The 25,743-nt window shown below is 39.9% G+C and overlaps 1 protein-coding gene across 1 annotated transcript; it reads left to right on the forward strand.

Moving 5' to 3' along the window:
* The first annotated feature begins 3,855 nt into the window (after positions 1-3,855).
* tars3 (threonyl-tRNA synthetase 3) lies at positions 3,856-24,393 on the forward strand. Its single transcript, XM_061711032.1, has 19 exons — positions 3,856-4,161; positions 8,201-8,293; positions 9,477-9,664; positions 9,756-9,879; positions 11,040-11,164; positions 12,058-12,175; positions 12,296-12,360; positions 12,482-12,560; positions 12,697-12,843; positions 15,338-15,436; positions 17,562-17,728; positions 19,945-20,107; positions 20,201-20,338; positions 20,728-20,805; positions 20,897-20,997; positions 21,328-21,432; positions 22,320-22,392; positions 22,508-22,622; positions 23,843-24,393. The coding sequence occupies exons 1-19, from the start codon at positions 3,865-3,867 to the stop codon at positions 23,989-23,991; spliced, it is 2,424 nt and encodes an 807-aa protein (XP_061567016.1). The 5' UTR covers positions 3,856-3,864; the 3' UTR covers positions 23,992-24,393.
* Positions 24,394-25,743: the final 1,350 nt, after the last annotated feature.

Here is a 25,743-nt window from a genome sequence, read left to right on the forward strand (position 1 = left end):
ATAGGCAATACTTCCAATCTCCTCCATTCTTGAAAAGCGTTTTAATGCAAATTTGACAAACCATTTCTCACTTGGCCATATTGTTCTTGGTGCTGCTTTTCACAATAATTCATTTTATCGTCATGTTTAAACTCATGTGAATAAATGTACCGGTATATGAAATATGGCTGTTATGTGATTCAGACAGCAAACAGAGGTCTGTCAAATAAAAGCTGATTTGGTTCCTGCTTGCTGTGGGTTTTGAGCTTTGAGGGGTGGAAGCAGTCCTGAAATCTGAGTTTATAGTGTATTAGGAGTTGCTGGGTTGGATGTGTCATAATGTGGGAAGATGATGGAGCCAGGAGAGCAGACTTGGACCACAATGAGACTCAAAGGATTTAAAACGGTAAAAAATGACTTAATTTTTGGACGTCAAAACAATGGCGACACTCAGGTTTCATGAATATTTGATTTTATTTATTTTGTACATGTAAAAGACAACAATTAAAGAGAAGATAAGAAAACAAAGCAAACAAAAAAAACAAACAAAGAATGTCATACTTTAACACTTAATATCTTAATTTACATGTGCAAAAAGGAGTAGGAAGAAGTGTAAACTTATTTAATCCTACCTCCATTCACTAATCCTTTATTAACACGTATTTATAATAACTATACTATAATTATACTCACACACTGTACTCACACAGTTACCTATACATACATACACATAGTTGAGTATTTCTATATATTTGTACACACAGGCCCATATAAATATTTATATAAATATACTTATTTACACCATACTATCTGTATATTAACTCCATCTGCTCGTATGAAATGTCTACCATTTCCATGTGTCCAAAAATTAGTGTGTTGTGACGGTAGTTATTATAAGAGTAGAGGGAGTGTAAAAAGACTGGGTTTTGCTGTATTACTCAGGCTGCACTTCAGCATCTATTCACAGGTGCGACCCCACTACTGAGCGGTACGGGGGATTTGACCTGCTCCGTTTCCGACCTGGGCCGATGCTCCCCTCCTTAGACGACCTGGTGGTCCCGGACTCCCCCAGGATCACCATATCGATACCAAACTTAGTGCACCGATCAGCATAGTACACTGCAGCTCAGAGCTCCTGAGCTCAAACCATCCATGACGGACGATTGTAAACAAAACAAAACACTGCTTTTGCATCTACTACTTGCATATTTTGCAATACATGTTTAAGTACTAATCCAATAGAAGTGGAAGTTAATGAATGGATGAGTGGATGGTGGCTTGACATGACTGTTGTGAATTGGTGCGTACAAGTAAAACTTAAATGAAGTAAAAACAAAGTCAGTTTTCCTACAGCAGTCAGTGGTAGTGTGGCCGAGCGGTCCAAGGTGCTGGATTTAGGCTCCAGTCTCAGAAGAGGCCTGGGTTCAAATCCCACAACCTACAGTCAATTCAGATGTTACTAACGATCCTTAGACACTGAATTAAACGTTTCCCATGTGTCAATAAATGAGTTATCAGTAACATCTAGTGTCCAAATTTGTGCAGTGTTTTTGAGGCACCAAACGTTCATCAATATCCATCCCTCGCTGCTTACTCCAATTCAGAGTCATAAAGATCTGCTGGACCCTTACATCTCAAACAAGATGCAGGGCCATATCTGAACAAACAAACTCACTGAAGTAATCACGTTTCAACTATGCCTCTCCCTTGATGGAGGGATCGCCACAGTAGAATTGGAGACACCAGCATCAACCAACCAGCATGTCTTGACAGTCATTCCTCTTATTAAATTTAGAATAATCAATTAACCTGACATGCATGCTTTTGGACTGCAGGAAGAAGACCAGAGTGTCTGGAGAAATCCTACACAAGTACAGAGATCATTCGAACGCCACACTGAAAGACTCCTGCAGGGAGTTGAAGCAGAAACCTTCTTGCTGTGAGACAACAGTGCTAATCACTAAGCTTCCTCATCATTATTCACCTTAAAATGCATGCAGATCTCTTCTGAACTTGTCAGATGGAGTACAAAACGACTCAGTTTTTCACAGAGGACCCCGGTTTCATCTTTTCAGTCATATAACTTTAGTTATAATATTTAATTTGTTTTCAAGTTCTTACTTTTAAGGTCAGCAAAGAAAAGCAGTCAAAACCCCTGCAGTCCGATCACTTTCACCTGCAGTATTTTGTTATTAAAGTCTAACTTTCGTGCAAAACCCCAACAATTTTACTCTTCCACATTTAATGGATACATATGACTTTTTCAGTGAGAGACACATCGTCATCATCTAATCCAGTAAGACTGTTGGTAGCAGCATTGTTTTAATACACCTTAAACACAAATTGAAGCCTCAACTTAACCAGCAGTCAAATATTTTTCTTAGTGCTGAAACTGAGACAGGCTTGTCATTAGAGTTAAATCAGGTTTTAACTCTAATAGAAAAGGGAAATTGTATTTTTCCTAAAATGCCAAACTACTCCTTTCACCTCAAGTAGGTAAATGTTCTTCTGCTGACAGCAGAAAGATAGCAAAAGCTAAAATACCACCCATGTTACTGAGGTGTTTTGTGCTACAGGGGAGGGAGGGCGAGAGCTGATGAGCAGCTTACTGTCAGGAGGATTGGCCTTATTAAAATTAAACCGTCCAGTCCTGAGTGACAGACCAACGGAGGTGAAGGAGGGAAGAGGCCCGGAGGACACCACAGACCGTAAAATAACTTCAGCCATAAGTTTTCTGAAGAAGCCTCTTCTTCTTCATGCTGTGCAGCGGCATGACGCAAAAGGGCAAAATGAACAGGTGCAGGAAGTCGGCTGGACCTTATGTCAATCAAACCAGCTCCTTCAGCCAAACCCCACCAGAAAAGCAGTGAAGCTCCTCTGAATTTACCTGAAGTGCTACCAGACAAAACCTAGCTATGGAGACAAAAACTACTTTTTAACCAGGCAGCAAATATGATTGTTTCAATATGTCAATATTTTAACATGGGGGTCAACAGCGGTTGGCACACTTTTGCCTATTTTATTTATATATATAGAATAGAAATAGAATAGAATAGAAAGCCTTTACTATCATTGTAGATATATATATTGATATACATACATATGTATGTGTGTGTATGTATATGTGTGTGTGTGTGTATATATATATATATATGCAGTACAGACCAAAACTGCATACCGTATATATATATATATATATATATGTGTGTGTATGTATATATATATATATATATAAATAGGCAAAAGTGTGCCAATCGCTGTTGCATGTATGTGTATGTGTATATATATATATATGTATATATATACACATACACATACATGCAACAGCGATTGGCACACTTTTGCCTATTTTATTTTCATTTATATATATATATATATATATATATATATATATATATATATATATATATATATATATATATATATATATATATATATATATATACATATAAGTACTAATAAATAAAGTATAAAGTATATAAGTACTAATAAATAACAAAAATGAATGTAGACCTTATTAGAGTATTATTTGTCATTACAGTTGTCTGGTTGGATCAAAAGCTAGTCTATTTTCTTTTTATTTATTTATTTATATATATATATATATATATATATATATATATATATATATATATATATATATATATATATATATATATATATATATATATATATATATATATATATATATACATATATACATATATACATATATATGTGTGTGTTCATAAAAATGAATGTAGACGTTTTTAGAGTAACGCATAGTGTTAGGAGTAATATCTTGTTGGAAGAATCTAAATTTGTCATTAGTTGTTTGTTTGGATCAAAAGCTTTTATTTTCTTAGGTTCCATCGCCGGAAGTGAGCTGTCATTGGTCATTTAAAGATGGCGGAGTGCCTGGCCGCACGCCTGGCAGCCCAGGAGGAGCAGATTCGGCTCCTCACCGGGGAGATCTCGTCTCTCCGGGACGGGCTGGTTCGGGGTCTCGGCGAGGTCGTCACGCCGGAGCTGGAGAGCCTGCGGTCGGAGAACGAGAAGCTGCGGTACCGGCTGGTGCACCTGCGGAGGAGTCTGCAGCTGGAGCAGCAGCTGCAGCAGCAGCAGGGCGAGAAGCCGCAGAGCAAAGCCGCGGAGAAACCCCCCAACAAACCCCTGCAGACCCGCCACCGAGCCGAGCCCGGGGTAAGTGCGTAGACCTCCCCTGGTGTCAGGTGCATGTGGCCGGGGATCAGCAGCCGTGCGGGGGTCGGGCTCCAAGGACGAGCCACACCTCCCTGTCTCCAGGAATAGCTGCAACTGCCCCCACTCTGCAGCATGCTTTGTCTGAAGTGGCCAAATAAAATCTCTGACACATCCAGTCAGCCTGAAAATACATCATTGAGTTTGTACTTAAAATCACAGGAGAGTGTGACATCACTGACGCAAATCATTACAGAGTCAATATCACTATAAAGTGCCTTTGAGACATTGTAATTTTGATAAAGAATCTGTAAGATTTACCATTTAAATTTATAATCCTGTCATTAAGCTACCCCTAGGATGTTTAAAATGCATATTGGTCAAGCTTAAACACTTTTTATGAATTAAATACAGAATGTCAAACTATTGACCCATATCAAAATATGTCCAACCTGTCGGGGACAAATGCTAGCTTCAGCTATATGTTCTTTATTACATAATTATAATAAAACATACTTTTTCAGGAACATCTTTGGTCCCTTTCTAATTAATAAATATCAGATAATGGGAAAAATGTTTGGGGAATAGTGGAATTAGAGTAAAATTACAGTTCATCTACACCGATCGCCATAGGTCTTCTTTGTTTTTAAAATGAAATGATAAAAACAACTGTAAACAGCAAACGTTTTTTAATGATTTTGTTTGGTCATCATTTGAACTTCAGGAAATCAGACAGAATGTTACTGTATATTCAAGACATATTTGTGTTTTTTATTAAACTTAAATTTGACAGGGTGGACAATGACATGATAGGGTGGAAAATTGCATGACAGTGTGGACAAACAATTCATTAAGTACAGAAAAAACATTCAAAAGGATGAGTTTAGTCAAAACTTCACTTTATTCATACACTAACACAGTGTTTCCCAACCTCGGTCCTCAAGGCCCACTGTCCTGCATGTTTTAGATCTTATCCTGCTTCAGCACACCGTGATACAAGTGGCTGTGTCATCAACAGAATTGTGCAGACCTTGATGACAAGCTAATTAGGACCATTAATTAGAATCAGGTGTGATGAAGGGAAACATCTAAAACATGCAAGACAGTGGGCCTTGAGGATTGAGGTTGGGAAACACTGCGATCAGAACACATGGGCTTCTCACAGAACATCAGAACACATTATTTAGCCTTCTCATCAGAACGCAAATCTAGGTTTACAAATGGTCCACTATGTACTTCCATACAGATAGTCCAACTGAGAAAAAACGCGTGTTAACAGGTTGTGGCTCCTTCATGAGACACAGAATCTGTCAATCGCCATGCCAGTTGATGTCATCACGAAGACTTGGCCAACAGAATTTGTTGATACCTTTGTTGTGCATGCATTTAAAGGGGACCTATTATGGCATCTAATACCTATTTTAAACAGAAATTCAGCCTCTGAGCCATGTCTTTATCTTCCAATTCTCTAACTGAATAACTGTTTCTCGACAGCTGTAGCTGTCGAGAAACTGCAGCTCTTCTTTATTCATGTCCATGCCAAGTTCCCAACATACTTCATTTGCTTTACTCTGGAAGGGAGAAGTGTAAAGTTGTAAGGAAACTGTTAAATGTCAAGGGATGAAGCGTTTTTTTTAAAGTCAACCTTTAAGAATGTTATTAATTTTTCCCCAATTGTCAAAGTTGAAAGAAGCTAGATTTCATCACTGCACTAATTTGAGCATCCGGTCTTAAATCCTTGTCGATTTTAAAAACCCAGGGTTGTGACAGTAGGCTTTTCATACTGTACTAGAGGATCCATGTCAACAGGAAAGGGCCCATTACTCACACTGGGAAGAGGTTCAGAGTCACCCAAGCCTTCAGTTCCTGAAGACAGTCAAGTACAGGTTGTATGTATGAGGCAGTCTTCTGTTTTAGGCTAAATTTAAGTATAATCTGCATAACAATCAAAAGTGTTCAAAACGAATGAAATCATGGGAGAGACACAGGGAAACAGCAGAGACCCAAGTACTGACCAGGCTTTGTCCATTCCAGAGCCCAACATTTCACTTGTCAGCACCACTCGAGGTGACAAAACTTGCTTATGATTTTTGAAAATATCTATGTCTGTATATGATATTTTGGTATGATAACCCTTCCTGAGTGGCAGCTGGATCATAGTTTGAGTGACATTATGTGATGATTCTGTACTTGGATAACCTTATTAACACTATCTTAAGTACACACAGAACTTGATAGCCCAACTATAATCAGATCTTGACATATTCCCATTATTCCCATAACGATGTTAATTTTGTTAACAATAGAATAGAATAAACTTTATTGATCTCCCAGAGGAGAAATTCAATTGTGCAGCAGCAAAACACACACACGCTCAACGGTTTATACAAATACACATGAAAGTAGGACAAGGTATGAAAAAGTATATCCTAAAAAAAACAAAAACAATAAATAGCTAAATAATTTAAAAAAAAAGAGCAATATAAAATGTAGAAAAATGAGCATTGGACAAGAGAAAATAGAAAACTAAAAAAACGGATAATATTTACATGTGCAAAAAATACGTGAGGTATTTAGCGGGCAAGGGTTATTGCACTTTCAGAGAAACAGGTTATTGCATTCGGGTGGCTACAGTTGCTTATTATAGTCTGATGGCTGTGGGGATGAAGGACCTGTATATTGTTATGTTTATAAAACTAAGCTGATTCCTTATCTCATTGTGGTGTCCTGTATTTGCATGATAAAGACCAGTTTGTGACATCAGCCTAGTGGCTGTTATAGTTTCATAGGAGCCTAATGATGCTCTTCTAGTTTAAGGCTCACAATGATCTGCAATAATGATATAGTATGGGGTATATATATATTATACATTTCCTGAATCCTTATGGTCCTGTGAGTATTCCAGTTTTTGTATTTTGTGTCTCTGTTTTTCCTAGATGACACAGGGCTAAAAGATAGTATATCATTTAGGCGGAAATTGTGTAAAAATGTGTGTTTATAGTTTAAAGAGCTGCACTGACCTCGATGTTGGTCAGAAAGATTCACATCTTAGCTTGAATGAATGCTTCCAAGGTCCCCTTTAAAATTATACCAAAGACAATATTGTGAAACATTGACAGCTATCCTATACATGAGTCTAAACCAGGATATGCAGCAGCATCTAAAATGTAATTTTCTGACGGGGCTGGGTGACTTCATGAGCTGATAACTATGATACAGCTGCCACTCGGGAAGGGTTATCATACCAAAATATCATCTACAGACATGGATATTTTCAAAAATTATAAGCAAGTTTTGTCACCTTGAGTGGTACTGATATCTGGTCTGGCCCATGGACTAGCTGGTGGAAATGGTGACGGGACTCTCTTGTAAATAGGGTTGCCAACCGTCCCTTGAAAAATGGAATCGTCCCGTATTCATAAACTAAAGTATGCGTCCCGTATTGAGCTGAAAAGGGACGCACTTTGTCCCGTATTACTGTGAGAGTCAAAAAATAGTTATAAAATGCCAATGGAAAATGGAATTAAGCTGTTTAGTTCATAAGTTATTTTTTTCTGTTTTACTACAACCGTAGCCTGCAGTCATGGCCTTTGAGGCACAAATATGTTCACAAGTTTTCTACAGACTTTCTGTTTACACTTTTGTTATTGCACTAAAAATTACAGAATGGATGTTCTTTCTTTCTATTGTTTTATATTAATTCATACAATTTTAAGTTAAGCAGGACAGGTTTCTGTGTAAGAAAGATACTTATTTTATTCAGTTCATTTTTTTAAATTTGTATTAATGTGAATTGATGGATAATAATTTGTTTTCCATGTGTTCATGGCATTCGAAAATATGCATCTAATTCAATTCAGGTTCGAGTCAAATAGCTAAAAAAATCATTTCACTCACAAAGAAAGGGGCTAAAAAAATCCACACCAGGAAGGATGAAGCCAACCGGGTTGGCCGGCCCTGCTGATGAGGTGGCCCTTATTTATTTTTCAAGGAGTTGGCAAACCTACTTGTAAAAAGACCATCTCACTCTTCTGTTTAACAGGCGGAGACCCCGGACACCAAAGCAAGGGATGGAAACAACAAGAAGGAGAAGAAGAAGCAGGATAAGGGACAGTCGGTCCCGGGGATGAAGGAGGTGAAGGCCCTGCAGCCTCCTGCTGTGTTCATGATGTGGAAATGCTTGCATTTCCCTAAATGTACAATTGTGTGAAAAAGTGTTTGCCCCCTTCCTGATTTCTTATTTTTTTGCATGTTTGTCACACTTAAATGTTTCAGATCAAACACATTTAAATATTAGACAAAGATAACACAAGTAAACACAAAATGCAGTTTTTAAATGAAGGTTTTTATTATTAAGGGGGAAAAAACCTACTAAGGCCATGTAGGTTTGGATTTTACTTTCCCCTTAATAATAAAAACTCTCACTTAAAAACTGCATTTTGTGTTTACTTGTGTTATCTTTGTCTAATATTTAAATTTGTTTGATGATCTGAAATATTTAAGTGCGGCAAACATGCAAATAAAAAAAGAAGAAATCAGGAAGGGGGCGAACACTTTTTCACACAACTGTAGGTCATAGGGCTGGGGATTCATTCAAATATCAAGAATCGATTCTATTCCGATTCTTAAGATTCAGAATCGATTATCACGATCCGATTCCATCCGATATTGATTTGGGTTAGTGTTAATAAAACAGTTTTTTCCGCTGTTGCATGAATTATATGACTGTAGTTCTGCAACAAATTACTACTAGTATTATATTGAAATTCAACAGCAAGTATTTGCAGCTAATGATGCTGTAAGGACCAATCAGCTCCCAGAATGCTGATAGAACTGCTTTCAGAAACATCGTGGAGCAGAATTACCAAACAGATCCAGGGAGGAAACAGAGGACGAAAGAAATCGCTTTTATTTTTTCCCCATTTATGAATTTGGTTTTTAACATTTATGCAAATGTAACCCCAAGACAGTATATAAAGCAAAGAAATATAGACAATTTATGCAATTATAACTGAAAACTTTAATGTTTTCATACCTTTAAACATATTTAAAGGTAAAAACATGGCACCAGTTATTATAGTGTCCAACAAAATATTCCTTTTTTGGGCATAAACAAAAAAGTACCAAAAGTTGTAATGTAATGAAGAATTTTTTTTTTTTTTTTAAATCGATCTTTAGACGTATGAATCGATTTTTAGGAATTAATATGAGAATCGATTTTAAAATCGGAGAATCGATCTTTTCAACACAGGCCTAGTAGGTCAGACACACAACTTGGTGTTTTTGTCCTGTTTTCTCTCTCTGTCTCTCTGGTGAAGCTGGACCCCTGGCCCGGCTACATCCCTCAACGCCTCAGCCTGTATGAGGAGCTGAAGAAGGAGAGCGATGCCCTGCTGGCAGGGAAGGCTGCAGCCAGCAAGGCCATAACCGTGGAGCTCCCGGATGGGCGACGGGTTCCGGGGAAGTCGTGGGTCACCACGCCATATCAGCTGGCGTGTGATATCAGGTAATCCTTCTGTCCACGGTGACGTTAGAAATCACAGTCCTTGTTTGGACTCGGCCTCCCTGAGCAGACTGCGTTGCTCTTCATCCTACAGCCAGGGCCTGGCAGACAACGCGGTGATTTCTCGAGTGGATGGCGAGCTCTGGGATCTGGACAGACCTCTTGAGAAGGACTGCTCTCTCCAGATCTTACGCTTTGACAATGAAGACGCTCAAGCTGTGAGTACAAGGACGCTCTGTTGAGAACAAACTTCCTTGTAAATCCCTGCAGAATTAACCAACACATGAATAACTGTGATTGAATACTGTGTGTGTGTGTATATGTGTGTGTGTGTATGTATATATATATATATATATATATATATATATATATATATATATATATATATATATTTATGTGTCACTAATCGAGTTTTTCTGTCATTGATACTAACCGGCTTTATGGGCATCTATATAGCTGCTGGATACATTGAATTTACCTCGGAATTAATAAAGTATCTATCTATACGATCGATCGATCGAATTGGTCATTCGCTAATCGCATCAATTGATCCCATATTGAATCGGTGTCATTGACAACATGTGTGTCACACTTTTTTAAATAAATTGCATACAAGAATGCATCATTGTTTTTACGCATAAAACTGGAATCTACCAGTGTATGATTTCTACAGGGACAGAGGATATGTATTAGGTCCCTCATGCTGGAATAGGTTCAAATAAAAATAAAAAATATGAATGAATAAATGCAAACAAAAAGAGGAAAAATTTGTGTTAATGCCATCAGTCCAGAAATGGAGGAAATTATTTTGATTACTTTATTCATCCCCAAGGGGAAATTTTGTTTTCATAGCAGTCCGGTATAAATACAATAGAAAAATAGAATTAAAAAAAACTAACAAAAAACTGAGGTAGAAAAAAAAATCACACTTGAAAAAGCACAAGATAAATAAATAAATAGGTAATTTACACCTTCCTCAGGAGTGACTCACTCATAGCAGCGGGTGTTCAAGCAGTTAAATGTGTACCTTTTGTGACTTAAGGGTTTTTTTTCCTGTCTGCTAGTTTGACTAAAACATTTATCAAAGAAAGGTTAAAAGGAGCATAAATTTGTGCTAGAATTTCACGTTAAAGTTGAAGCAACGGACTAAAACTCTTCCAGACTGATGTGCAGGATCAGCAGTTGCACTTTGGTGACACCAGTTTTGCTTTCAAGGTTTGCAGCATTGGATCAGTCTTGTCAACAAATAAATGTCCAGTTGCAGTAAATATTTAATATTGTGTGTCTCATTTGGTCTGTCGGGATTTATGGACGCCTGCTGATTTATGTCCCGTTTATGGGGGGAATTAAACCCCCTTATTTCCTGTTTAATTTGTAGGTGTACTGGCACTCCAGCGCTCACATCCTGGGGGAGGCAATGGAGCGCTACTACGGGGGCTGTTTGTGTTACGGGCCGCCCATCGAGAACGGTTTCTACTACGACATGTTCCTGGACGGACCGAGGTGAGCAGGGTTGTCTCTACGAGCTCGGGTTTCCTCGTCTGTGTCTCTGAACGGCTCGGATGTCCGGGCCCGGGGCCCGTTTCACAGAGGAGGTCTGACAAACGCCGAGCCTCTGAGTCTGGAGTTTTCTGTTCTGATGCAGTGAATCACCATGGCAACGCATAGTAAATCTGGTCCTCCTTTTTTAGTTCGCTAGAACTGAACATATTAGTGCAATCATGAAATGAGTATAAGCAGATATTCAGAAGAAAGGGATACTAATTATTTACTTAACTTTTAAATCACTTTTATTACTTGATGAAGTCCAACCGAACCCTGTTGCTCAAGTTTCAAGTTTTATTGTCAGATATGCTATATGTCCAACATACAGCACAATGAAATTACAGTCCCCTCTAACCCACGGTGCAAAATACAAGTAATAAAATAGAAGAATAAGGAATAATACAAATAAATAAAATAAAACAGTCCAGTTTAAGCACATTTGAATCTCATGTATTTCTCTTTTTTTAATTTTAAAGTAACCTAATGTTGGTTACCATGATGAAAATAACATTTTTTACTCTTGAAGATGTCCAAATTAAAGGTAGATAGGTAGGTAGGTAGGTAGACTTTTATTCATCCCCGAGGGGAAATTCATTTGTCACAGCGGCACAACACAGAACAGAAAAAAACAGGACAGACAAATAATAAATAAATTACATAAAAAACATAGAAAGACTTTACTCTGCTTGCTGGATAAAAAAACATTAAAAAACACTCAGTAAAAAAAAAAAAGGAGGATGTAAAAACAGTAAAAGTGCAGTGGTTTAAAGTGTTTTGACATGATTGTACTTTAACACATGAGTAAGTATTGTCAGACATGAAGTGTTGTGACGAAGCGAACGTGTTTCCAGGACAGTGTCGAGCTCCGAGTTCGGGGATCTGGAGGCTTTGTGCAAAACGGTGGTGAAGGAGAAACAGCCCTTTGAGAGACTGGAGATCAGCAAGCAGACGCTGCTAAAAATGTTCAAGGTGAGAAGAATGAAGGCTCTCTGCTTGGGCTCCTCAATCAGTGTGACTGAGAAGTGCACTTTACTATATTTATTTTGTGTGTATATGGATAGCAGAGCCTAAATTATTTCTCTCTTTCAGTACAACAAATTCAAGTGTCGCATTCTGAATGAGAAAGTCACGACTCCCACCACTACAGTCTATCGGTACGCTGCTTATACATAATTATGTTGTGGATGAAAATAAATCCCTCTTTTTTTTTTTTTTTTTAAAGTATGTAGTCTTTTACTTTGTAATAATAACGGCTGAACTTCGAATCTTTAATAGATGCGGGCCCTTGATTGACTTGTGCAGAGGTCCTCATGTCAGACACACAGGAAAGATCAAAGCTATGAAGGTTTACAAGGTATGTGGGAAATGTTTTGCTTTTCAATCCCCAAATCTGTGGCTTAATCTTGATTTAAGGATGTCTTCCTCACGCAGATGGTCTGATTTACAACAGTGATTTATTATGATTGTTTCTGTTCTGCTCCTGCTGTCAGAACTCCTCTACCTACTGGGAGGGCCGCTCCGACATGGAGACTCTCCAGAGGATCTACGGGATTTCCTTCCCAGACTCGAAGATGCTGAAGGAGTGGGAGCGCTTTCAAGAGGAGGCCAAGAACCGAGACCATCGCAAGATCGGTAAAGTAAGTCTGCAGTTATGTTGAGGCGAAAAACTGGAGACGGGTCGTGGAGAAATCTGAACTGTATTTCCGTTACATGGTGGCTGACAAATCTCTGTGTGGGGTTTTTGTAGACGCTGTTAATTCCCCAGTGAAGGTGAAGTGGTTTTACAGATGTCGAAAACAAATCATGAGCCTCAATTCATCGACTAATAGTAACTGTAAAGTCACATTCAGTATAGAGACACATTTTTCTTGTTTCTATAAGATGTTCAGCAGCCTGTGATCGAGGTGCAGGTTTCAACATGTTGTTCTCACTGCTCGCCAGCGGAGGGCGCTGTGGCTCCTCCTATTGGGGCTGAGTGAGTCAACCAGGACCCAGCTGGTTTCCCAGCAGGGAAAACGCAGCCCCTTGAGCAGCACTCATTACAACACGGCTCCGTATTAAACGCAGGAGTCAAGACAATGCGGTCAGAGAGCACAGTTTTTAATGTATAACTCACTCATAGTTCCATACATGACTTATTGTGTGGAGGTATGGGGTAACACCTATAAATCAAATACAAACCCTATTTTCCTGTTACAGAAAAGAGCGTTAAGGATAATTAACAGATCTGACTATTATAAACCATCAATTAATCTCTTTATTAAATATAATACTTTAAAATGTCATGATATAGTAGAGCAGAAAACTGTTTTAATTGCCTTTAAAGCCCAGCAGAAACTGCTTCCAAACTACATTCAGGACCTGTTCCAGATAAAAGAAACCCGCTATGACCTGAGGGGGAAACTCATGTTTGAGATGACTACAGCAAGAATTAATATTAAAAAGAGATGTACATCAGTTAAGGCTAGATAATTTTGGAATAGTTGTAATAACAACCTAAAAATGTGTAGTTATGTCTTCAAATTTAAGGAAATGTTTAAAGAAAATACTGTAAATAAATATAAAACACTATGAATATAGAGTATACTATCGGGAACATTCTAGAATGTAAAACGTCAATTTTGTGTTTTGTCTTACTTATTTTTGTCGTTTGTTTCCACGGAGTAATGCTGATGTCTTACATTTAAGCTGATCATAAGAAAAAAAGGGTAGGCACTATAAGCTACGGCTTCAGCCTACACCTTTTCGGCAAAGGAATTTTTTTTTTTTATTACCTTTTCATCTTATTTTGTAAAAAGTGTGTACAAGCCGAAATAAAGATTCAGTCCCAGTTGGAGGGTGGGAGAAGAAAAATAAACAAAACGTCGTTGCGTCAGAGACGGTGGTCGCTGGCCCGCCTCCAAATTGAGCCTTTTCATTTGGCCAGTGCATGATGGGAACGTTCAGAAAGTCAGCTTGGTGGTTGAAATTTAGGGATGATTTTTGAAACTCATCCAGGCGAGTTTTAGCGAGGATGTCTTTGTTAATCACGCATAATCTTACACTGAAGTTTATTTCAGTTTTTAATTTGTCAGTGATTTGAGACAAAATTATAGAGACTAACTTAAAGACCGAAGTTCCCCTTGTTACGAAGCGTGTTGTGTTGAATTTTAATCCTGCTCACCGGGACGATGGAGGCCTGTTTCAGCGGTCTGAGAGAGGCTCGTCCCGCTCCGCTGCTTGGGAGGGGAGTACACCTGAGTACGTGGTGTAGACTTGTAGTCAAGACCTAAACTGAGACCAAGACACCACCAACACCAGAGACTATCAAGACCAAAAACAAACCTAGTAATTTCCTGATCCTGCGTGAGTTGTAGAACATCAGCACCATCCTGGTTCAGCTAGTTTCCATATGAGCTTGTATTCAACTGCAGCACAATAACAGAGAAGTGGATGATGATGTTGAACTCACTATAAATGTTTTCATCCATCAGCTGAGATCAGATATGTGTGGCGACTGCACTACCGCTATTTCTGCACTATTGGAGGATTGACTCCAGTGCTTTTAAGGATTGACACGACTACTAACTAGTCCCAAAGTCCTCTAGCAGAATAACCAGCCCCCAACACCCCCCTCCACCTCAGAAAAGTAATGAATAGTAAATGTTACTGATTTAAATTGAACTGAATTTGGAGATTAAACCTGTATTCTAAATATTAACGATACAATTATCAACTTGAAATTACAATATTTACCATTATAGTAATCAGATTACACCATATATCAGCATCGCTGAAATGGACCTGTTGCTTTATCAATCACAACAATATGCAAATATTATTCATATATTTATTCAAACAAGGCCATTAAAAACACAAAACTGTAATTAAATGCAGACACATGCAGATGCACCAAAACATTACATCAAATGCAAAATACAAATAGTTTACAAAACTGTACATTAACAAGAGGAAGAACTGCTGATCAGCAGATTCTGTCACCTTGGTGTGCAACGGCATCTCACCGGCCTTGATAACCACAAGTCTAGCGTGTTGAACGTGCAACTTCCTACTGCGTATGAAGCAGCTTCTCACTCGTACTCGCAGACGGAGGCGAGAAGTCATTGATAAAATCCCATCTTTCCCCCACAGGACCAGGAGCTGTTCTTCTTCCACGATCTGAGTCCCGGCAGCTGCTTCTTCATGCCCCGCGGAGCCCACATCTACAACACGCTGACGGAGTTCATCAGGGTGAGGAGCGGGGGCGTCATTACCGGCTCGCATTTAGTGTCTTCAAGTTTAAATACTGAAACACTTCCAGTAATGCTCACCAGCGAAGAGCGATGTGCATCTTACGTTTCCTGCGCGCTGCTTGTGATTGCCTCTTCACTCAAGTGCAGACTACTTGCCATCAATCAGCTAAATAATCACCTCTGATTGCCAGAAAGTCTTGGCCCGATCCTGAGCATGTGGGTCGTCTCAATGATGGCTTTGTGCCGCATTTAACACAAAACCAATGTAAAATTACAGATTAGATTCCTTTTTTACTTAAAGGAGCTTGAGGCCGGATTGTGGCAGGATTTATGAAAAAAATCTGTATACATTTTAAGTTTTCTAGTAATAATGTCAGATGAAGCGTTCCAAACCCAAAAGAATGAGCCCTCTAGTGTATCTCTCCTTTGCCTTGAACAGGCTGTGTGCTGCAAAATGTGCTGCAATTCGGTCCCGAATTTCCCGCGCTGGGCTGCGGATGTGACGTCACATGACGCTGCATGTGCGTTCTCCCCGTTCTCCCGTGCCGGTTTCACTGTTGGCTGCAGTACCCCCAACGGCCGTCGGGGTGAAGGGTGGCGCTATAGAGTCTAATTTCTTAAAAGGAGCCTCAAGCTCCTTTTAAAGGTATTGTGACATAATTTTTAACATGCTTTGAACACTATTAAAAGTCTTGGCCAACATCCCTCAAATGTGTCTAAAAGAGTGTAACAAGAAAAACTTCACTCCATAACTCCATTCCTGGCTTTTTATTACAGTGTTTTTTTGCGCCGTGAAAAACGCTTCCTTTTGCTCCTTTCCTGTCAATCATTGCTCCGCTCCTCCTCCAAACCTCCTCCTCCAGCCATACGCTCACAGCGGCGTCAGAGAGTTAAGCCGGGAGCGACAGGCAAAGCATGCACGGAAAAGCAGCACGGCGAACCACAGCAAACAATCATAAAAATAAAGGCATGCAAGCAGCAGTGTCCCCTTGTCTTAAGTCCAGTCAGTGGCCGCGGGTCTTCTTAGCAGTTTTCCTCCCGTGATTAGAACAAAAGAGGCTCTAAACGGCTCCGTGTTAAGCCTGGTTTATGGTTCTGCGTTAAATCGACGCAGAGCCTACGCCGTAGGGTTCAGCGTACGGTGTGCGTCACTGCGTAACCCTACGCCGTAGGCTCTGCGTCGGTGTAACGCGGAACCATAAATCAGCCTTTATGGTGCGCTGGAGAGGAGAGGAGAGGAGGCAGGGAGCTGGGTGGAGGGGGCGGTGATTTAGCGGGTTTATACGTAACGACCCACCAGCAAACCAGATGCGCCGTTTTTGCATAGTTATGCGGAAAATCCCAGAAAGCACACAATACACTGAATGTTAAAAGTTCGTTGTTTTTTGGGTGTAATTGATGTCAAGACACCCAACAAAACACAAAAAATCAAGAAAAATTTGTTTTTCATGTCACAATACCTTTAAGTTGAAACCAAAGTTGAAAGTTTCCACACTTGATGACAGGCTTTCAGCTTCTGAAAGTTACTTCCGCCGCTTCGCCACCTTTTGCGAGTCTTCGGGAATTTTTTTGACGCATTTTGCAGAGATAAGTTGACATCTTGAGGGCTGTCACATCCCACGCCCAGCAGCTAGGCCGAGCCCGGAGGAGGTCGCAGAGATCACACAGAGACGGTGCAAGATCATTATCACCCGTGTCTGTTATCGCTGTCGGGGGGGGATGCATTTCCCTCTGACACACTCCCTAAACATGCACCACAGGGAACCCACAAGCAAGCACATGCAGGCTTCCTCTGAGTTTTAGCAGTAAATCCACTCGTGTGACACTTTTGAATCCGTCTTTCTGGTAGATTGTATATATTTACGAGCAGCTGAGTGAGTGTGCACGACTTCCCATTCAATTTTTAAATGTTTACAGTAATCCACACCGCTCTACTATTGTGGGTTGCTGAACAGATCAGCGGGCCGTTGCATGTTTTCCTTGAGGGATAGGTGAAACCCAGAGATGGTTATTTTCATTGCACTCTCATACCAGGAGTTATGGTCCGTCCAGCTGCGGCCGGCGAAGCGCCGGTGCCGTCCATCTGGAGTGTTTAGCTTCTGTGGTTTTGTTGTTTTTCCTAGGATGAGTACTGGAGAAGAGGCTTCCAGGAAGTAGCCTCCCCCAACATCTATAACAGCAAGCTGTGGGAGACATCTGGCCACTGGCAGCACTACAGCGACAACATGTTCTCCTTCCCCGTGGAGGAGGACGTCTTTGCCCTGAAGCCCATGAACTGCCCCGGCCACTGGTGAATTCATAGGAGAGGAAACGTGTGACGCATAGGGTTGCCACCTTTCAGAAATAGAGATAAGGGACACACCAATTTCAGCAGCGCAGGCGCCAAAAAAAGGGACATCCTCAAAACTTCTAAAATGCATAGAAATTTATTTATTTTATATGAAAAAACAAAATGCTTTGATTTAAAGTTTAAAGTGCTTTAATAGCATTGAACCTGCATGACTGTACAGACAGACAACAATACTAGCAACTGAACTAGCCTCCTATGCTATGTATGTCCACATCAGCCAAGATGTATAATATACATACAGGTGAAGAATATGGTGTAAAAGTTAATTTATTTCAATAATTCAACTTAAAAGGTGAAACTAATACATTTATATTACATCATCTCATTACAGGCAAAGCAAGATATGTTAAGCCTTTATTTGTTACAATTTTGATGATTGAATTGTTTATTGATTTCATAATATATTCTAATTTTTGGAGATTTTTTATTTGGGGTTTTCATAAACTGTGAGCCATAATCACCAAAATTATAACAAATAAAGGCTTGAAATATCTCACTTTGGATGTAGTGGGAAATAATATTTTTGTTTCACCTTAAGTTGAATTTACTTTTAAGTTTTGCAATATATTCAAATTTTCAGACCGTCACCTGTATATTATGACATAAATAAATAAGAGCATAATGTGTGTCTGTATTGGTTCAATACAGAACGCAACTTTTAATTCCTAATTACGGAACAATTCCGTATTTCAAGGGACGGGTGGCGACCCTGGTGACGCATGCAAACACGCAGGATTGAACCTGTACCGCCCCCGACGGGCCCGGTACCGGGTCCAGCAGCTGGATGCACCAGTTCATGTGTGGAAAAGTTACTCAAGTGCTGTCAGGGTATTTTCTTTCAACTGTTTCTCAAACAAGAAGTCCTAACGCCAATATGTCAAAACTCCAAGTACGTTTCGTCAACAAAGTATTTGATTTATAACAATTGAAAAATACATGCAGCAAATGATGGCGCCACACAACAGAAGGCAAGATCCATTTTCTCCACCCCAACATAGTGGGTATCATATGAAACTAGAAAAAACTACACTTTCAGATGATACCGAACATAATCTTTTCTGGGCCGATCACTTCATGCCAATCTCAAAACAAACAGGAAGCCAAAATTCAGTTTTCACAGCCAGCACATCAGTGTTCATCACACACTACGTCAGCAAATCCCAAAACTATTCCGACCAAAAGCAGTATATTTTATTTCCTTACCGCTTCGTTGTCATTTTCAGTCTATCCACACCATTCTTTGACCACAATTCACGATTTAATTCTTCATAGTAGTGAAACTGCTTCATCCGCCGTCATTTCATATCCTGGCGGTTGCGGCCATTTTGTTGACTCTTCGTGGCTTTTGGGAATTTACGTAAACTTTGTCGACATTCTACATGTCGCGATCTTTCAAATGAGATATTACACTTGAACGAGACTTAATCCATTGACACACAGTGATAGGGCGTGACGCACCAAGACCAGCACAGAGTGAGCAGTGATTTCTGGATGAAAATTTTACATTTAAAGGAGCATGAGGCAGGATTGAGGCAGGATTTATGAAAAAAAATCGTATACGTTTTAAGTTTTCTAGTAATAATGTCAGATGAAGCGTTCCAAACCAAAAAGAATGAGCCCTCTAGCGTATCTCTCCGTTGCCTTGAACAGGCTGTGTGCTGCAAAATGTGCTGCAATTCCAGGCTGGAATTTCCCGTGCTGTCCTGCGGATGTGACGTCACATGACGCTGCATTCGCGCTCTCCTGTGCCGGCTTCGCTGTTGGCTGCAGTACCCCCGACGGCCGTCGTGGCGAAGGGTGGTGCTATAGAGTCTCATTTCTTAAAAGGAGCCTCATGCTCCTTTTAAGAAATCATGTATCAAAGTATTTTCTAGCCAGATTTTTCCTTCAAAAAGGGTAAAGAACACATTTGGCACATTTTGGTACAGTACCATCCACACTAAAACCTTTTCTAAAATCTTTGTGCTCAATTTTTCTGACACTGGAAATGTATGCTGTCATTGAGACCAAGATTATGAATATTGTCCTTATAATTTTGGAGATATCGTTGATTTAATTTGTCTATTTAGGTGAAATTCACCTCCAATTCCCTCGGGGTTAACAGGTTAAGGGATACGAATGATTTCTGAATGCGGCGCTCTCTGGTTGTTTTGCAGCCTGATGTTCAGTCACAGGCCGCGCTCGTGGCGAGAGCTTCCCGTCAGGCTGGCGGATTTCGGGGTCCTGCACAGGAACGAGCTATCGGGGACCCTGACCGGGCTGACCAGAGTGCGCCGCTTCCAGCAGGATGACGCTCACATCTTCTGCACGATGGATCAGGTGAGAGCATCAGCGGCTTTCTGAGGGTTTTTCATAACGAACAGGCGCCTGCCTACCAGCCATTTCCTGCATTTTTCTTTACCTCAAATACAGATTGAGTCGGAGATGAAGGGGTGCCTGGACTTCCTACGTTGTGTTTACAACGTGTTCGGATTCACCTTCCAGCTCTACCTCTCGACTCGTCCGGAAAAGTACCTTGGCGACATCGCGGTGTGGAACCAGGCTGAGAAGGTAAGTCGTTGTTACACGTCATAACTCTGGTGTTTTTAAAACGGTCACAACTCAAGATTGCTGCAAATGGAAAAAAAATTGGAAGATCAGACATTGTTTTCTGTGAAAAATACTTATACGCAGCAAATAAATGCTTAAGCTGAGATCAGGCATTGTGCGTGGAAATGCTGGTTCCCTGCCATCCAGTAGTATCACATCTGTGACTCATGAAGTTAGTTGGCTGACTCCTTGTATGTGGTGTGTCATCAGTAAAAGTCATTATTCATGTGTGTGTCTGCGGTGCAGAAGAACGACTGAGCCCATGCGCTTGTTAAACATTGCTTACTTCCCAGTAATTGCCTCCCAGTGTTTACTGAAGTGATTCTGAACCTGTACCTCCTGCGTCACAGCAACTGGAGAACAGCCTAAATGAGTTTGGGGAGCCATGGAAACTGAACCCGGGAGACGGGGCTTTTTACGGACCCAAGGTCGGGGAAACATTTCTGCTCCTTATTGCCAATCGAGACACCAGTGTGATTGTCTTGAGGTCTTGAGACGTTTATTTTTGTACTGCTGCAGATTGACATTAAGATCAAAGATGCGATTGGACGTTACCACCAATGTGCAACCGTTCAGCTGGACTTCCAGCTGCCGATCCGCTTCAACCTGACCTTTGTAGGGTGAGTCATCTAATGAAACCGCTGCTTTACTGCTTGAGGGAAGTTAAAAAAACCTTCCAGAATAAGAGCTCTCAACCCGTCACTGCGCTTCGGGGTTCATCTTATTTCACAGGCGACAAGTTATATGCAAATTTGAACTGAATAACAGGAACTTCACAATTCCAGCTAAGAAAAGTAAATACTAAAATTCACAACATGTGAATTAGTTTGAAGGTGAAGCTCTAATATTGATTTATGGTGGGTAAAGATATGATTACAAGTATTAATATAATAACTTTACACATCTTATTTATGTACACATAAGCTTTTCTCTCGTTTCTGTGGTAACAGGAAGGATGGCGACGACAAAGCTCGACCAGTCATCATCCATCGTGCCATCCTGGGGTCGGTGGAGAGAATGATCGCTATTCTCACTGAGAACTATGCCGGAAAATGGTGAGCGGCGGCGGATTTTTGTATGCTTATACATTTTAGAGCTTCAGTTAAAGGAGCATGAGGCACGAATAAGAAATGAGACTCATTAGCGCCACGGCGACCGTCGGGGTTCCTGCAGCCAACAGCGAAGCCGGCACGGGAGCGAGTGTGTAATCTCATGTGATTTTCAAATCAAGCTCTAAATATGACTTAAAATGTTATCTTACCTGCTCAGTAGGAAATGAGCCATGTCAGCATCTGTTTTCAGTCCCAATTCAAGTTGAAGCTGCTGCCATGACTCAAACGCGTATCCAATGTTTACTCGTGCGCCGCCGAGAACGCGCATGCAGCGTCATGTGACGTCACATCCGCAGGACAGCGTGGGAAATTCCGGTCCGGAATTGCAGCACATTTTGCAGCACACAGCCTGTTCAAGACAACGGAGAGATACACTAGAGGGCTCATTCTTTTTGGTTTGGAACGCTTCATCTGACATTATTACTAGAAAACTTAAAACGTATACGAGTTTTTTTCATAAATCCTGCCTCATGCTCCTTTAAGAAAAACAAACAAAACATCAATCCACAATGCTGATTTGTCCGTCTAAATCAAGTGGATGTTGGTATTGTTGAGATTTTCTTTTGTATTAGAGTACAATTTTATTAAAACTTAAAACGAAATTCACCTTGAAACAGAAATTTGTCCGTCTAAAAACCAATTGAATGTTAGTATTGTTGAGATATTCTTTTGTATTAGAGTACAATTTTATTAAAACTTAAAAAGAAATTCACCTTGAAACAGAAAACAGTTCACAAAAGGTTCCTTTCTGTTAGGAGGACTCTTTTCATGTTTGTACTTTCTTGTATAAGCATCAATGCATCCTTAAAGCCCCCGTGTCCCTCCCACAGGCCTCTGTGGCTCTCTCCACGTCAGGTGATGTTGGTGCCTGTCAACCCGTCCTGCGAGGAGTACGCCAAGATGGTACATCTTTCACTTCCTTCTATCCCACATGTCTGTGTGGTCTCGGTGACGCAGGTACGACTGCACTAAAGTGTAGACGTCATGAGGTTTAACGACTGGTATCTCCCTCCGTCAGGTGTGTAAGCAGTTCACAGAAGCTGGGTTCATGGCAGACGCCGATCTGGACTCTGGCTGTCTTCTTAACAAGAAGATCCGAAATGCTCAGTTGGCCCAGTACAACTTCATCCTCGGTGAGGACATGAACAGTTTTATTAGTGTTGAGCCACATCCGGCTCAGTAATCCTCCTCATTCCTGGAGTTTCCAAAGATAAGATAGTCCTTTATCGATCCCCAGAGGGGAAATTTGGGTGTTGGCAGCTCAATTTCAGATACATGTTCAGGACAACATGAATTCAGACTAAACAAACGATAAAGATCAATTATAAGTATGAAAAATAAAAAAGATACAGTACATTACTAAAGCAACACGCAGAGACAGTTTTAAAAAGCAACTAAAAAGGTTCCTTTTGGCTACAGACATATACAATGTTTAATATATATGTTTAATATACATTTTGTGATGTACTGTATAGTGTATGGAATATACAGCTCAATGTAGTTAGAAAATTGTGATAATTACCACTATAGTGACGTTGCTAATGTAATGATGTGGGTGTGGTTAGTGGGGGGGTTAGATAGATAGAACTTTATTCATCCCCGAAGGGAAATTCAACTGTCCAGCAGCTCATCAAAACCTAAAAAGCAACCGCACTTCCACCCAGACAATAAAAGCACATTAATATTAAAATAAACATGAAATATAAGGTTAAAAAAAAAAAAAGCATATAAAGTGCAAACTAAAATATAGTCCAGTTGTGTTGTTGGTTAATGGAGTGATGTAATTGTATTCATATATTTAAAGTGTAAAGTATTATATGACGTATTTATGTGAATGTACTGTTAATCTTCATGGACCCCAGGAAGACTAGCTGGCGTTTTGTGTCCGCTAATGGGGATCCAAAACAAAAACTGAATAAGTGTACTATAAAGATATTAAGTAAAATATGATATATATTTGGTTATACTAATATAGTATACTGTAAATGACAGATTACCTGTCTGCTTTGGATCGGTTTAATTCTTCAGACAGATTTTGAGCTGAAATCTAGAGAAAGTTTTAACTGAAGGAAAATTCACTTCACATCAAACGTGATCTTAAAACATTATTTGGATATTTTGTATAGCAAATGTGACCTCAACAAAAGGATCAGCATGAAGGTACAGTAATGATATGTGGTGAAAGGGCTGCTGCAAGAATCTTGTTGATCCAAAGTGATTTCTGACGGGTGTCCAAGCTGGCCAACCACCCACAGGTGTCAAAATCAACAATGTGAAGCTGCGACTGTGCTCGGGTAGCGATCTGTGTGTGTGTGGTGTCGTGTCAAGCTGTTGTTGTCTCCTGTTTTGGCAGTGGTCGGCGAGAAGGAGAGAATGACTAACGGCGTCAATGTGCGCACGAGAGACAACAAGGTCCACGGAGAGCTGTCGGTCTCGGAGGTGATGGCGCGCCTGACCCTCCTCAAACAGTCCCGCTGTCAACACGCAGAGGAGGAGTTTTGATGAAGACGGAGAGCAGAGCGGTCCTTAGCGTTTGATCACCTTGCTCTTGGCATTACAGTTTACTAGAGTAGTAAAAAGGGCGGATGAAGGCGAAGTGAATGTGCGAAGATGGAATTGGCAAAGTGTAGAGAAAATGGACAAATGAATGTTCAGTAAGTAAATGTAACAAATGAGATGCAAAAAAGAAAAAGTTGAAAACCCTCCATGTGTTTGTAGGAATCTATGTTGAAGTCGTCCACATGTACTTGAAAGAACGTGACTTGATATCAGAGGATATCATGTGATCGCTGTCCTCATGAAAACCTGAAACTGGCACTGACTTATTTTTTACTAAGAACTGCCTTCATGGGACAACCCAGAAATAAAATTAACCTGCCAAATGTGCTTGTCTTTTTCTTTTAATATTGATCTGATACCACGAGGACCCTGTTACTTTTGTAATGAAGCACTGTCTTCCAGGAAATTTGTCTTGAGTTCAGCTGACATAATGGTGTCAAATGAGCAATGCATTACCACATAGCAACATATTACCACACATTACCAAGCATATAATGACTCATCTCATCAGGAAATCACCACAGGACTGGGTGGGATGTTTTTATTTTTACAGGACTGCTGAGGCGTTTCATTAGAGGACAGTAGTAATAGTGGGTTGTTATACAAAACAGTGAAAATTGTGCAATAGTGACTTAAATTAAGGTAGTAAAGTTCCTAATTTATTGCACATTTTGGAGCTGAAGACGGATACTATTTCAGAACAATTATGAGTGCCCCAAAAATGCACCGATAATTATTTTTCATTTTACATTAACCTATTAGGTAGATGTAACCATAAACATATACACATATAGACTCCTCATTGACCGCCATCTTGGACCGGTCTTCCTACCCATACAACAGCATAAGACAGAACAGCAGTGAAGATGCCAGTGCACCAGAGCATATTCTTGTGCAAATCGGCGAAAAATTGCGACCAGGGATAAAGATAATAAAAAAATGTATAAAATAAAAAATCGAAAGATAAGGCTACACCACATTGCCAAACTCACCTCTCTTGACCTGCAGAAAGGGAGCATGAGAAAGAAGCTCTGCAAAGCAGTCCTCTTTCAGAGCTTTTAGCATATGTGTAAATATGGTTTGTGAGATATATATATATATATATATATATATATATATATAGATGTATATGTGTATTATGGCATGCCGTTCAGAAAATTAATCTTTTTTTAATTAATCATTTTGTTTCATTCCATATATTCAAAGATAATTTTCCTGAACGGCATGCCATAGTGTGTGTGTGTGTGTGTATATATATATATATATATATATATATATATATATATATATATATATAGGGGTTTATATATATGAAGATGTTTATGGATATGTTTATTATTGGTTCTTCATATTATTAAAATAGCTGAGTTTTACACAATCCGCTTCTGCCTCGCTATCATATAGTTTGGTAGTATAGTATAGTATAATAGTACTTGCATGCCAGAATATTCTATTATTCCGGTATAATGCCCCCCGTGCAAATCAGTTTTGTATTCTGCGAGTTATGACTTATTAAATGCGCGGACACTTACATTAACTGCACCAGCCAGGCAGATGAGTGGAGCGGTGCCCGCTCCAAGATGGCGGCCGCACGGCGGTTAATATAATACATCCATGGTCAGCGCCGCAGCAGCGGTCGATGAGGCGTTTATGGTCTATGGATGTAACAGCTGCCCTTTTTTCAATTTCAAATCG

This window comes from Cololabis saira, chromosome 2 (genome assembly GCF_033807715.1).
Source record: "Cololabis saira isolate AMF1-May2022 chromosome 2, fColSai1.1, whole genome shotgun sequence".
In the NCBI taxonomy this organism is placed as follows: domain Eukaryota; kingdom Metazoa; phylum Chordata; class Actinopteri; order Beloniformes; family Belonidae; genus Cololabis; species Cololabis saira.

Coding starts and splice junctions, on each gene's coding strand:
- tars3 (XM_061711032.1), top strand. CDS start 3,865: ATGGCGGAGTGCCTGGCCGCACGCCTGGCAGCCCAGGAGGAGCAGATT. Junction 8,294..9,476: donor CGGTCCCGGGGATGAAGGAG/GTGAAGGCCCTG, acceptor TCTCTGGTGAAG/CTGGACCCCTGGCCCGGCTA. Junction 15,437..17,561: donor CGCTGACGGAGTTCATCAGG/GTGAGGAGCGGG, acceptor TGTTTTTCCTAG/GATGAGTACTGGAGAAGAGG.